Here is a 14,686-nt window from a genome sequence, read left to right as displayed (position 1 = left end):
ATGCTAGTGAGGCCGGAAGTAGGAAGGTTATACACTTTAATACGTGGCTGAGGGTTTGGTGTAGAAGGGAAGGTGTCAGATTTTTGGATCACTGGGCTCTCACCCCGGGGAAAATGGGACCTGTACAGGAGAGGTGGTTTGCATCTGAAATTTAAACTGGAGTCGGGCTAACATCCTAGTGAGAATGTTTGCTAGTGCTGCACAGGTTGCGGGGGTTCAACTAGAGTTGCAGGGGATGGGAACCAGTGTGCTAAAACAGATAGTGTAGAGGTTGTGGAGACACAAACCTTAGACAAAGTCAGGAATCAAAAGATTGAGTATTATGCGTCTAATGTCCTGAGCTGCGTATCTTCAATGCAAGAAGTATCGTATGAAAGGCAGATGAGCTCAGGGCATGGATCAGCACGTGGAAACGGCTGGAAAGAAATAAAAAAGGTTGTTTATTTTTGAAGAAACGCTGGAGGAACTCGGTGGGTCAGGCAGCATCAATGGAGAAGAATAAACAGTCGAAGGTTTGGGTCAAGACCTTTCCTTCAACATGTTGGTGACTGGTGAAAGGGTTCGGATTGAGCCTCGGCTGTTTATTCTTCGGCATCGATGCTGCACAACCTGCTGAGTTCCTCCTGAATTTGTGTGTCACTTAATGTTTCGAGAATCTGCGGAATCTCGTGTTTTATATCTGCGTTTGTAAGTAGGGTCCGCATTGACAGTTGACACACAGAATACCTGTTGATATTGAGTATATTGTTTGTGGGACCTTGCTGCGTTAAAGTAGCTGCTGAGTTTTCTTCATAAAAGCATTGACTGTTCTTGAGGCGTGCGGCGTGGAACAGGTGCTTGCGGGCACTATTAATGGCATCTTGTTTACCCAAGAACCTCCGCGCTTCAGAATTCACCTTCGATCTAATACGCAAGCGTCAGGGTCGATACATTCCCGAATGTCGCGCATGCGCTCAGTGGCCACCAGGCTCAGGAGGATCCACCGCAGGTAAGGGCGAGGTTCCGGGCGATGGTTCAGTTGGCACTGGCGTTCGCACCGCGACTGGGGGACAATTGTTGCGATCTCCGAACACACCGTGGCCCTGCAAACCCGGGAGAGTCCTGGTCCTTTTTCCTCTCTCAGCCTCAAGATCCGTACCCGGGCCCCGGGGAGCTTTCCGCTGATGAGCGAAGCTGCTGGCGCCATTTCTGCAGCGCATGCGTATTGCTGGGACTGACTTTTGTTTCTTATTCAAAGTACATTTATTATCAAAGAATGCATGCAGTATACAACTCTGAGATTCTTCCCCACGATAACCATCGAACCCATTCAAAGAAAAAAAACATCAAGCCCACTCCACCCACGCGAAAAAGAAACAACGAATCGTGCAAAAAGCAACATAACGAGCTGGGAAACAGAATTAAAAGCCATAGTTCAGTTCAGCTCAGTGTTCATTATCTGCAGGCCACTCAGCTTCGAAATTGCCCAAACTAGCAACAAAAAGGGGCAACCAGAAAAGCTAGAAACACATCATACATGAATTAGAGTCCAAAGTCCACAAACTGCATTGATTAAACCTTGCTCCAGCACCGTCTTCTGACAGCATCGAGGGACAGAGGTCATTCAAATGCAAGGACCTTCCCTCTGGTGCATAAAGAGAGAGAGAGAGACCTTCCTTTGGCAGCAGCCAAAGATAGATGGTGCTGAACACTCGCTCGCCCTCTGCGTCCACTTCAATGATTATAATCTATCTCAGTGCGTTAATCAGTGGGAGATGGAGTCAGTCATGGGTCCACGCCCTGACTCCAGGCTGTACACTTCGCTGGAGACTTCAGCCAACTCCCTAAGAGGCAGCAAAGTGCTAGATCGCCCAGATCACCTTGTGGATGGCGCTAAACGGTGAATCCTTTGCTTGCATCTTCGAAAACAGCTCTATTTCTATCTTTAATATCTCTATTTTCTTCTTTCAAGGTACTTTTGAAGACCCTGACCTGCAGTTACATGCTGACTTTAGTTCTTTGAGAGAATGGGACCCGCTCTTGGAGTTTCATGACTGGCTGTTATTTGACACACCAAGGCGGCGGCCTGAGAGCTTTGCTCGCCTTCGTATGTCCAAGATCTCCTGGCTCTGGAGACAGGCGGATCGAAGGTCGGTGTCCCGGCAGGAGATCATGGGAGTCGGAAGATCTGTGGCTGTGTGCCCAGAGACCTGAGATCTTTGGACACAGAGCTCAGAAAAAGCAAAGCAACAGACTTTTAACATCATAAACCAGCAAGTTGTTTGTTATGTCTCCCCTCTCGCTGTGAAACGGGGACACCCCTTTCTCCCTTGTTAGATGGTATGTCGAATACTGGGTGAATGAGTAGTCCTTGGGGTACTGCAAGTCTGTGTCTTTGCTGTACGCTTGAGTGCTTGGTGGTGGGTGCTGATTTTTTTTTTGCTGATGGGGAAGGGGGGGTCGCTGCTGCTTACACACGGGAGGGAGGGGAGCCTGGGGGACTTTGGGGTTCTAACATTTAACTGTCATTCACTCTTTGGGGGCGCTCCTCTGCTTTTGTAGATGGTTGTGAAGAAAAAGCATTTCAGGATGTATATTGTATACATTTCTCTGACATTAAGTGTATCTTTGAAGGACACACCATCAGAATGTAAATAACAGGCTCCAATGGTAGCAGAATCACATCTGATAGGAAATGAAGGGACTTGCTTCATGACCCATCTTGTGGACTTCACTTTTGGTAGAGTTGTTCACAGGCAGTTCTAGTACAGAGGCAACTGTTGTTGACACTACCACGGCATTCACTGTCAGTCCATAGGGTGTGTTTGGAAGTGCAGGCAGGGGGAATAGGAGTGGATGGATCTCAGACACTGCTGAGCTCCGGTTATTTAATTCAAGGATTAGGAACTGGACAGAAATGTATCTCTGAGTTAGTCTCAAGTGAAGAGTCTACCATTCAGTCAATGAAAATGGCAATTAGTGTTGCATGGGAAACAAGCACAAAATCCTTCCATCAGATTTAGTTCTTGAGAAAATCAAGTGTGTTCCACCTCCTCTTGCTCTGGACCTTTGTACCTGTGAGGACATGTGTTGTCCCATTCTCTCTGGGTACATAATGATATCAATTATCTTGTCCTGGGTAACAAGTGACCTGTAGCTTTCACATGACAATAGTGCTACACTCCAATGAGAAAGACTGCTGCCCTCCCCTTCATATTCATTGGCATTGCCATCGATGAGTTCACCACCGTCAATCACCTGAGGGGGCAAGGGGTCAGAGTAATGAGAAAGTCTCCAGGATCAGCCATGTGCTCTTTGTACCGCTGTGGGACGTGACTAGAACTTGAAATAATACAAATGCAGAGAGACAAACTGAGTGACATCACAGATTGGGAGTGGGTAGAGATGTCCCATTGTGATATAGACAGGAAAATAGAGAATTTGATGGTCAGTCTGGACGCCTGATCAGGGCCCATTTAGAAGATGGAGTTGTTCCTCTAGTGTGGGTTGAACCTTGTAACAGTGTGATGTCAGATCTCATCATCGAGACTAAAATGATCTCATCCAAAATGCTGTCCTTCACCCACTGATGTCTTTTGTAAATCTTTCTACAGGTTAGAAACTGCAAAGAATTTGTGCACGGGAATTTCAAGCACAACAACAAGGGATTCGCTCACTCAGCTGACCCACAGACCCAGCAGTGAGTTCATTGTGGGGAGAGAGACCATTCACTTATTCTGTGTCTGGGAAGAGATTCACTCACTCAGCCAAACTACAGACACACCAATGAATTCACCATGGGAGAGGCCAGTTACCTGTTACCTGTCTGGGAAGAAATTCACTCACTCAACTGACCAGCAGACACGCTAGTGACTTCACTGTGGGGACAGAAGCCATTCACCTGTTGTGTGTCTGGGAAGGGATTCACTCACCCAGTCTACCCACAGTCACTCCAGGGAGTTTAGTGTGCAGATGCCATTCGCCTACTCTGTGTGTGAGAGAGGATTTACTTACTCATCCAGCCTGAAGGTACATCAAAAGTGAGAGGGTTCACCTGTTCTGATGTATTGGCGCGTGGCCAAGTGGTTAAGGCATTGGACTAGTAATCTGAAGGTCGCGAGTTTGAGCCTCAGCTGAGGCACCGTGTTGTGTCCTTGAGCAAGGCACTTAACCACACATTGCTCCTGCACGTTTATAGCCCAGTGGCAGCGGTTGGTGCAGTATGGACAAGACAAGATGGTGGGAAGCGAATCATTGGGTCATTCATGCTGAAGACACATCAGAAAATCCACTCCATTGAGAGACTGTTCGCCTGTTCCATATGTGGGACGAGATTCGCTCAGTCAGCCCACCTGCAGAGTTTACAAGGGAAAGAGACACTTCAGCTGTTGCGTGTGGGAAGCTATTTACTTGGTCATTTGATCTCCTGATCAAATGCGATTTCACACTGGGGAGAGGTTGTTCACCCGCTCAGATTGTGGGAAGGGATTTACGCAGTCATCCCACTGACAGACACACCAGTCAGTTCACACTGAGGAGATGCCGTTTACCTGCTCAGACTGTGGGAAGGGATTTCCTCACTCATCTCAACTGAGGGTACATCAGCGAGTTCACACCGGGGAGAGACCATTCACCTGCTCAGACTGTGGGAAGAGATTTACTCAGTCATCCCACCTACAGAGACACCAGCAAGTGCACACTGGGGAGAGGCCATTCACCTGTTCTGTGTGTGGGAAGAGATTCACTCAGTTAAGCAATCTACATGCACATCAGTCAGTTCACACTGGAGAGAGGCCATTCACCTGCTCAGATTGTGAGAAGGGATTCTCTCGGTCATCTCACCTACTGGCACACCAGTCAGTTCACACTGAGGAGAAACCATTCATCTGCTCAGACTGTGGAAAAAGATTCACACGGTCATCTCATCTGAAGGTACATCAGCAAGTTCACACTGGGGAGAGGCCATTCACCTGCTTGGACTGTGGGAAGGGATTCTCTCGGTCATCTGACCTACTGGCACACCAGTCAGTTCACACTGGAGAGATGCCTTTCATCTGCTCAGACTGTGGGAAGGGATTTCCTCGATCATTTCAATTGAAGCTACATCAGCGAATTCACACAGGGGAGCGGCCGTTCACCTGCTCTGAATGTGGGAAGGGATTCACTCAGTCATCTACCCTTGTGGTCCACTACCGAGTTCACACTGGAGAGAGGCCGTTCACCTGCTCCGAATGCGGGAAGGGATTCACTCACTCATCCAACCTCGTGGCACACTACCGAGTTCACACTGGGGAAAAAGTTTAAATAAGCTGCATGCTGGATCCAGAGGCAAGTTCAAAACTGACTGTTGGTGTCAAACTCTGTAATTATTGCTGCTGCTCATCACACCCAATCCTGCACCCTGGTCACTGGGCATGGGAGGAGTTTCTGCTGCTGATGTTCACCTTTAATGGGACTGGAGTTTAATATTCTGGATCTCTGACAAATAAATCAGTTCTATTTCAAACTCTGCCTCAGGTACCAAGTGAATCTACAACACACCTAATGTAGAGTAAGGTCAACTCAGCCCAGCTGTTCCCTACCAGTGTCTCTGTTCGATGACAGTCCTTCTAAATCCATCCCTGCAGTTCACCTCCTGCTCTTCCTGTGGCAGTGGGTTCCAAGCAGTCACTCTGTGGATGATGTGGTTTCCCTTGCATTTCCTGCAGGACTTTCTCCAGACTGAAAAAGATGAGGAGCTGACTGCAGTTATGTCTGACATGTTCTTTGCCCTCAAATCTCTGAGCTGAGGAAGAATGACACTGGTAGTTAATCTCTTTTTTCGGCTCATTTCAGTGTTATGCAGCATTTTCACTGCTTCTGAAGAACTGTGTCTCTCGCAGCTGGGTTGTTAGAATATACCACCATCATGTAAAGTCTGAAAACAGAATGGAGAATGATAGCTGGATGTTCAATGAAGCAGGGTCAGAAACCAGAGACAGGTCAGCGCAGGGCAGGGCTTGGGGCTCTGGACAGAGGTAATGGTAAGAGCATGTGATGAACAGCAGGGGCGCGGCAACGAATGACTGGGTAGCAACATTTGGAAGCTGATTGATAGAGAAAAAAATTAGATTGACTTTGTTGACACATACAGTACCTGTTTGTGAGGCTTTCGACTGGTTGAGAAACTCCTATGCTTTGATTGACTATGTCTGTTAAGTAAGTTGTTCTTGCTTCTTTATCCTGTAATATTAAATCCGGATGGTTGTCATCTCTATAGCAAAAGATTGGTGGTAATATAATTTGTAAGGCACTGTCTCTAAAACTGGACCAGGTTTATATTTATAGTAAGTTATGGTGTCTTTTATGAGTTTGTATTTTAAAGCAAGATTTTAGTGAATGATGTTTGCAACTTGATTGTGCCTATGTCAGTAATCAGGTTGAGTTAAACTGCTGCAGGATCCTGTAATGTGTTAGATTGTTTCTGTTGGCATTTTCTGCATTTATTATCTTGAATTTGTGGGTCTTTTATTATGTATATTTGATATTTTTTTTGTGGTAACCACCTGGTTCTGTATTGCCACAAGGGACCCTTCTGTTTCTGGGAAGAGGTTTCCAACACTGAGCCAGGCATTCTTGTCGACACCTAGTCTGTTCAGATTCTTGGGATGTCTTCCATGGAGGGTCGTGCTCTTCAGTTGGTTAACATTTTCTTCTATAGTGATAATTTCTTCATTTTTCTGGGTTCTCCTTTCACTTAAGTTTTGTGGTGTGTACTTCCTATCAGAAATACATACTTGTGTGGAGCGCTGATTCCTGTTTCCGTTGATGAAAATATATCTTCATAATTTTTTTCTGACTTCTATGTCTGTTACTCTTCTTGCTCCTCCTGTCCTAGGTTGTGTTAATCCAAGTGCATTCAAGTGTACAATGTTATTTAAAATTTGTCATTTCAGTCCTTATTTTATCTTATGTTAATATGGGTATAACAAACGTGTCTATTGCCTTTGTTAAGTTTTTACAATTGAGCTCTGTTTGGCAGCTTTTCTTAAGCCTTGAAGTAAATTCTGTCATGAGTTTTCCCTTTATCGCACTAAAATCAATTTTATAATCATCCATTGGTTGTATTGTATCATGTCGCTCTATTTTGTATTCTAATAGCTCTCTTACACTGATCTTTGTGTTTAAAATTCTGCACGTATCAATTCACATCAAGTCAAATTTATTGCCATTTAACTACTTGCATGTATACTGTCAAACAAGACGTTTCTCTGGACTAGAGTGTAAAGCATGGTAGTACACATAACACACAATAAGTTAGGAAAGCAAGGATAAAATCTGCAAATGAGTTATGCATAAATAAACAAAGTAAAGTGCATAAATTAAATATTGAGTACAGAACAGATTAACCGGTGACACTTCAAATACGATGCAGCAGGGAGTTCAGAAATCCAGCGGCCTGAGGGAAGAAACTGTTCCTCATCCTGACCGTTCTTGTCTTTATGCATCACAGTCTTCTGCCTGATGGTAGAAAGTCAGAGAGATTCTGGATATATGGGTGGGATCCTGAATAACATTAAGGGCCCTGTATACACAGCAATCCTAATAAATGTCCCTGATGGATGGTAAGGAGACCCCTATGATCCTCTCAGCTGTTCTCACAGTCCATTGTAGGGGCTTCTGGTTTGATGCTCGCTGCTCCCAGACCAGTTGGAGATGCAGCTTGTCAGGATGCTGTCAATGGTGCTCCTGTAAAATGCAGTTAAGATGGTGGGGGGGGGAGGGGGGGGGGAGAAGTCTCACTTTCCTCAATCTCCTCAGGAAGTGGAGGCAATTATACACCTTTTTAGGGACCAGGTGAGGTCACCCATGACGTAAACTCCCAGGAACTTGGTGCACTTAACTCTCTCTACGGAGAAGCCAAGTGTTTGCAGACAGAGTTGGTTCAACTGCACCTTCCTGAAGTCCACAGTGATTTCCTTGGTCTTCTCCATGGTCAGACTTGGGTTGTTCTCTCACACAGTCCATCAGCCGCCTCACTTCCTCTGTGTACTTTGACTCATCATTGTTGTTGATAAAACAATCCACTGTTGTATCACCTGAAAACTTACTGACACGGTTTGAGCTGAATCCTGCGACACAGTCATGCATCAGCAGCGGGCTGAGTTCACAGCCTTGGGGAGTGCCAGTGCTCAGCATAATGGGACTAGGGACATTGCTGACTACATGGATCGTGCTTTTTCTGTGAAGTTCAGGATTCAGTTGCAGAGGGAGGTGTTGAGACTCAGCAAGGATGGTTTCCCCACCAGTTTCTGGGGTATGATGCTGCTGAACACTGAAATGAAGTCTATAGAAAGCTGTCTGACATATGAGACCCCATTTTCCAGGTGAGACAGGACAGAGTGGAGAGCAGAGGCTATTGCAACATCAGTGGATCAATTCGAGTGATAGGCGAACTGGAAAGGTTCCAATGCAGCCGGGAGAAAGGCTTTAATGTGCTCTATGATAATTCGCTCAAAGCATTTCATAATGGTTGATGTCAATGCCACCAGACGATAGTCATTTAGACAGATCATTGTCACCTTCTTTGGCACTGGAATGATGGTTGCCACCTGGAAAACTGAGGGGACAATGGACTGTTGCAGAGAGGTATTGAATATATCTGTCTGCACATCAGTCAGCTGGGCTGTGCAGTATTCCAGAACCTGACACCACGACTTGGCATGGGTTGACTGTGACCTCACCTCAGCTTCAGCCGAACAGAGTGTCTGCTTCCTTGGAAGGGGTGAGAGGCCTTCCTCACCAGCACTTTGTTTTGTGCATCAAACCAGGCGTGAAAAATATTTAGCCTGTCGTGGAGTGAGATATCCTGGTCACCGATGTGCAAGGTAAACTCGTACTCCGTAATCCTCTGAATTCCCCACCGCAGGCGCAGTGTGTCTCTGGTATTGCAGAAGTGGTTGTATACTATATTCTCTGAGAATGCTTCCATTTTGCCGCCTTGATGGAGCGAGAAAGCACGGTTCTTGCTTTCCTGAGAGCTGTAAGGGCAGCATCACAATGTGTTTTGTGATGATAACACAAAATACACCAGTTCTTATTTATGTAAATACAGATACCGCCACCGCGGGTTTTGCCTGAGATCGCTAGATTCCCGTCAACCCGAAACCTTCCCGTTGGGTGGCCACATCCAGAATGGTGCCCTGAAGCCATGTTCCCGTGAGAATGAGTACACGGTTGTTCCTCATCTCTTGCTGATTCACAGTCTTAAGCCCAAGCTGTGGAGCTAGTCCAAAGTTCATGTTTATATCTTCAGAAAACAGTTGTACTGTTTGAATTAATGGCTTTAGCTGTACTGATGAAGGAGCATGTAGTTTCAAATCGTCCATGGGTAGAAGCTGTGTCAAGGTATTATTATACTTTTATTTTTTTCTCATCAAGCTGGTTAAAACTGAGGTATATGCATAGCCGAACGTGGCTTATTTCTCAATTGCTAGGAACTTTTTGACTATTCTAATGGTGTTTAGTATTGTAGCTTTCTGAGGATCTACATAAATATTGTGTGGCCTGATTGTTTAATGCTATTGTGTAGTGACTATGGGACGATAGTTGTATATATTACTGTTGGGACAATGTATACCCTGTTCATGTTCCATAGTGTTTCAATTCGCTCTTAATTCAGTATATTTCTGGTAGTTTTTCACGACTGATTTATTTATGTTATGTGTGTTTGGATCAGCTAAATCTATTAAGTAAGTTGTCTTTGCTTGTGTTTCCTGTAGTATTATATTTAGATTGGTATTATGGATTGCCCTATCTGTAACAATAGCTAGGTCGTAATATAATTTGTAGGGCCCTGACTCTAAAACTGGATTAGGCTTTAGTCATCAAAGATCTCACCGTTAAAGGAGTGGACATTGTCATTGGATTTCGATGGACAACCGGAGAGAGATAGTAAGGTATGGTGCCTTCTATGAGTTTGTATTTTAAAGCAAGATTTTGGTGAATGATATTTGCCACTTGATTGTACCCGTGTAAGTAATCAGATTGAGTTAAACTGCTGCAGGATCTTGTTATGTATTGGATTGTACCTGGCTTCTCTTGGCATTTTCTGCATTTATCATCTTGAATTTGTTGATCTTTTATTACGTATATTTTATAATTTTTTGTGTTAACTAACTAGTCCTGTCTTGCTGCAAGGAAGTATGATTATGCTTTTCTATTATCTTTTGCGTGTTGATTATTGTCCGTCTCATTCGGTCAGCTGTTTTGTGGATTCTGTTGTGTTTCTTGGATTTACTGTATATGCCCGCAAGATAACCGATCTCAGGGTTTTATATGGTGATATAAATGTACGTTCATAATAAATTTACTTTGATTTTTGAACTTTGCAGAGACACCCAAGATTTCATACTGAGGAGAGTCTGTTCACCTGCTCCATCTGTGGGATGGGATTCATTCAGTTATCTGGGCTACTGACACATCAGAGAGTTCACACTGGGGAGAGGCCATTCACCTGCTGGTTGTGTGAGAAGGAATTTCTTGTTCATCCCACCTGCAGGCATACCAGTGAGTTCACACCAGCTCAGACTGTGGGAAAGGATTCACTCAGTGATCCCACCTTGTGAGGCAATAGTGAGTTCACACCAAGAGACTGCACACTTGTCCTGTATGAGTAAAGAGGTTTACTCCATCATCTCACCTGCTCAAATACCAGCAAGTTCACACAGGGGAGGCAGTTTTAAAAACTCTTTGTTGAATTTTTAACCTTCACATTTGATGAATCCAGTTTCAAGTTGAAGAGTGACTGTTGGGGTCAGATTCTGCAGTTATTGCTGCTGTTCATCACACCTGGAACTGAACCTTGGTCACTGGGCATGGCACGGGCTTGTTCTGATGACATTAACCTTTAATTGGACTGGAGTTAAATATTGTGGATCTGTCAAAAATAAATTTAGTTCAAGTTTAAACATCATTTAGCCATACATGAATGTAGCCAAATAAAACAGCGTTCCTCCAGGGCCACATTACCAACAGTCATACACAGCCCAAGGTACATATAGCACATAAGCGATAGCAAGTAAAGATACAGTCACACAAGAACGTGTCTGTAGCTAAAGATCCTAAGAGACATCTCCTGTAAACTAATGTGCATGAGTGTTACCGACAAGAACGAGCAGTCATCTGCAGACAAATGTACACATGCTGTCAAGCTTGTCCTTCCACCAGCGAACATTGGATATGAAGATTGGTGCCATTGTGGATAGTGCAGGAGGCTGGCAAAGAATACAGCAGGATATAGATCAGTTGCAGATATGAACAGAGAAATGGCAAATGGAGTTTAACCTAGCCAAATGTAAAGTGTTGCAGCTTAGTGGGTCAAATGTAAAAAGGCAGTACACTATTAATGGCAAGACCCACAGCAGTGTTGAGAGAGATTTTGGGGTCCAAGTTCATAGCTCCCTGAAAGTGGCTGCATTGGTTGACAGGGTGGATTAGAAGGCTCATGGCGCACCTGCTTTTATGAAACATTGGGTTCAAACGTCAGGAAGTTGTGTTGCAGCTTTATAAAACTCTAGTTAGGCCACATCTGGAGTGTTGTGTACAGTCCTGGTCACCCCCATTTTAGGAGGGATGTGGAGGCTTTGGAGAAGATGCAGAAAAGGTTTCCCAGGATGCTGCCTGGCTTAGAGGGCATGTGCTAAAACAAGGAGTTGGACAAACTTGGGTTGTTTTCTCTAGAACAGCGGAGGCTGAGGGGAGATCTGATGGAGATTTATAAGATTATCAGAGAGTAAACAGGCTTATTTTTCCCAGGGTTGAAACGTCTAATATCAGGGGGCATTCATTTAAAGTGGGAGGTGGTAAGGGGCAAGTTTTATATACAGAGAGTGGTGGGTGGCTGGAACGCACTGCCTGGAGTGATGGTAGTGGCACTTTAAGAGGGGCTTTTAAGAGACATTTATGTAGACACGTGGGTGTGAGGATATGGACGTGTCAGCAAAAGAAATGAGTGTAGTTGATCATTTGGTCACTAATTGGTTCAGCACAACATTGCGGGCCGAAGTGCCTGTTGCTGTGCTGTACTGTTGAATGTTCTATCATTTCTTAGATAAGGGGTCTAAAAATGCTCTCAATATTCTAAGTACAATCTGATCATTGCCTTATAAAGCCTCAGCATTACATTCTTGATATAATGTCGAGTCCTTCAGAATGTCCAGTCCTTAACGTCAACTGTTTATCCCTTTCCATAGATGCCACCTGACCTGCTGAGATCCTCCAGCAATTTGTATGTGTAATTCTGGATTTGCAGAATCTCTTGTGTATGACATTACATACTACTCTATACTCTAGCCCAGGGTTTCTCAACCGGGGTTCCAGCGAGAGATCGTGATTAAAATAAAATAAACATTCTGTTTTTGAACTTAATGTAGCATGCGGTGCGAGCGCTCGTGGTGGTGGGCCATGACCGAGCAGCCCCATTAGCGGTCTCTCAGCTCAGTCAGGCAGTGTGCAGTAGGACCGTATTTATGTGGGTGAGTCCATTCTCAGTTTTTGAGATGAGATAGGGAGGCTGTTGACAATTGGTGAGCACTGTATTGCACGGAGGGGAGGGTAGTAGGCTGATAATTGGTGAGGGCTGTATTGCACACAGGAGAGGACGGTAGGCTGATGAGGAACATGAAGTGCATTGTCCGAGTATTGGATGGACTCGCCCATTTTTATATTTTATTAACCCATGTTTTACAGACATGTCTGACAGTCGGAAGTAGCTATTTTTGAATTACAATCTTCTGAGTCATTTCACTACAGTAGTGCAACAATGGATACAAAAAGTCTGACTACAATGAAAGCTACTTATCAGTGGGTTTTACATGGACTGGTGATCCAAGTTGTCCTATTCCATTGTGCCTAGTCTGTGGTAAACAACTTACAAATGCAGCAATGGTTCCAGCAACATTGAAAAGACACTTAACTACAAGTTACAGCCCTATGACTCATAAAAGTGCTGATTATTTTTAATGGCTATTTGAATCTTAAAGCAAACAGAGCAAAACTTTTGTTAATAAAGTTACTGTTAGTAAAAGCATAAAGGAAGCAAGTTATTTAGTAGCAATGCTTATTACCCAGAAAAGGAAAAGTGAGAACCTAATGATACCAGCATGTAAAATTACAGTGCATAAAATGCAGTACGAGAAATTGAAAAGGTTTCATGTTCAATGATGATGAGTCCTGGCCAGCGGAGCTGCCTGAGGAGCAAAGTGGCTTCAATGCTTGGAAGATGAGCCTTCTCCAGGACCTCGTTGTTGGAGACATGATCCTGCCATCTGAGCGGAGGCAATGCTGATAGAAGTGCAACCTGATTGCGGTACAAGACCTAGGGTTCAGAGCCGTACAGCAGTGTTGTAGCAATGGCAGCCCTGTACACCTGGATTTTTGTGGACAGACACAGCAGGTGGTTCTTCGCACACGTTTCTGAAGGCACTACTAGCTCTGGTGAGTCGATTGTCAACATCCCTTACAACTGTCGTGCTGTTGGAGACTACACTGCCCCGGTAGGTGAACTGCTCAACCATGGTGAGGGGGCCGTCATTAATGATGATCCAAGGTAGGTTGAAATGCCATGAGGGAGGATCTTTGTTTTCTTCAGACTGATTGCTATCTCAAAGCCCTTGTAGCCTTGGTAAACTGTGACTGCAGCCTGTAGCGCGTCTTCTGCATGAGAAGAGCACAGTCATCGAAATATAGTAGCTCAAGAATGGACTCTTGCGTGGTTTTTGGTCAGGCAAGAAGGCGGCCACTCAATATGATAAGTCAACGTATCGATGACATGTCATATGATGCTGAAGAAGTTTTGTGTGATAAGCTGGAGAAAAAAAAACAACAGTTTCTCTATCCAGGTTGATGAGTCAACAGACTTCACCAATAAATGTCATGTCATAGCATTTGTAAGGTTTGTAAATGACAGTGAAATTCAAAGAAACATTTTCTGTTGCAAAGAGCTGCCCAAAACAAGAAAAGGCCAAGGTATATTTAATGTATTGTCTTCATATCTGGAAACATCTTGAAGGAACTATGTTGGCATCTGTACTGATGGTGCCCCATCAATGGTTGGCTCCATGAGAGATTTTGTCTCTTGTAAAAAAAAAAAGAAAATCATGAGGGTGTCACTACACACTGCTTTCTTCATAGAGAAGTGCTGATGTCAAAAACTCTTGGAGATGAAATGAACTAAGTTCTGGATGATGCTACAAAAATGGTTGACTTTATTAAACAAAGACCAGATCAATCGAGAATGTTTTAAAAAAACTGAAAACCTGAGCAAAGAGCACACCAATCTTCTGCCACATACAGAAATCCATTGGCTTAATAGAGGAAGAGTTTTCAACAGGGTATTTGAGATGAAAGGTGAATTGCAAGAGTACTTTGAAGAAAATAAGCCAGATTTTGCTGAGTACTTTGAAGATGAAGAATGGCTGCAGAAACTAGCCTACTTAGCAGACATTTTCATCATATGAACCAGTTGGACAAGTCTGTGCAAGGCCCTGAAGAAAATAGTTTGACTTTGTAAAAAAATTATTGGATTTAAAAGGAAACTGAATCTTTGGAAAAATCATGTTGCAGAAGGAAATCTTGAATTGTTTCCACTGCTGCTTGGGCTTGAGAATAAGCAAGAATCAGAAAGTCTCGAGTCTTATTGAAAACCACCTGGAAGAACTGCAAAACA

At 44.2% G+C, this 14,686-nt stretch overlaps 1 protein-coding gene across 1 annotated transcript; it reads left to right on the top strand.

The window, feature by feature from the left end:
• Positions 1–964: 964 nt before the first annotated feature.
• LOC134353895 (zinc finger protein 239-like) lies at positions 965–12,466 on the top strand. The gene is made up of 3 exons (XM_063062412.1): positions 965–988; positions 1,952–2,319; positions 3,594–12,466. The coding sequence occupies exon 3, from the start codon at positions 4,519–4,521 to the stop codon at positions 5,281–5,283; it is 765 nt and encodes a 254-aa protein (XP_062918482.1). The 5' UTR covers positions 965–988; positions 1,952–2,319; positions 3,594–4,518; the 3' UTR covers positions 5,284–12,466.
• Positions 12,467–14,686: the final 2,220 nt, after the last annotated feature.

Source organism: Mobula hypostoma, chromosome 11 (genome assembly GCF_963921235.1).
Source record: "Mobula hypostoma chromosome 11, sMobHyp1.1, whole genome shotgun sequence".
NCBI lineage: Eukaryota > Metazoa > Chordata > Chondrichthyes > Myliobatiformes > Myliobatidae > Mobula > Mobula hypostoma.
This window is presented reverse-complemented; position numbering and strand designations above follow the sequence as displayed.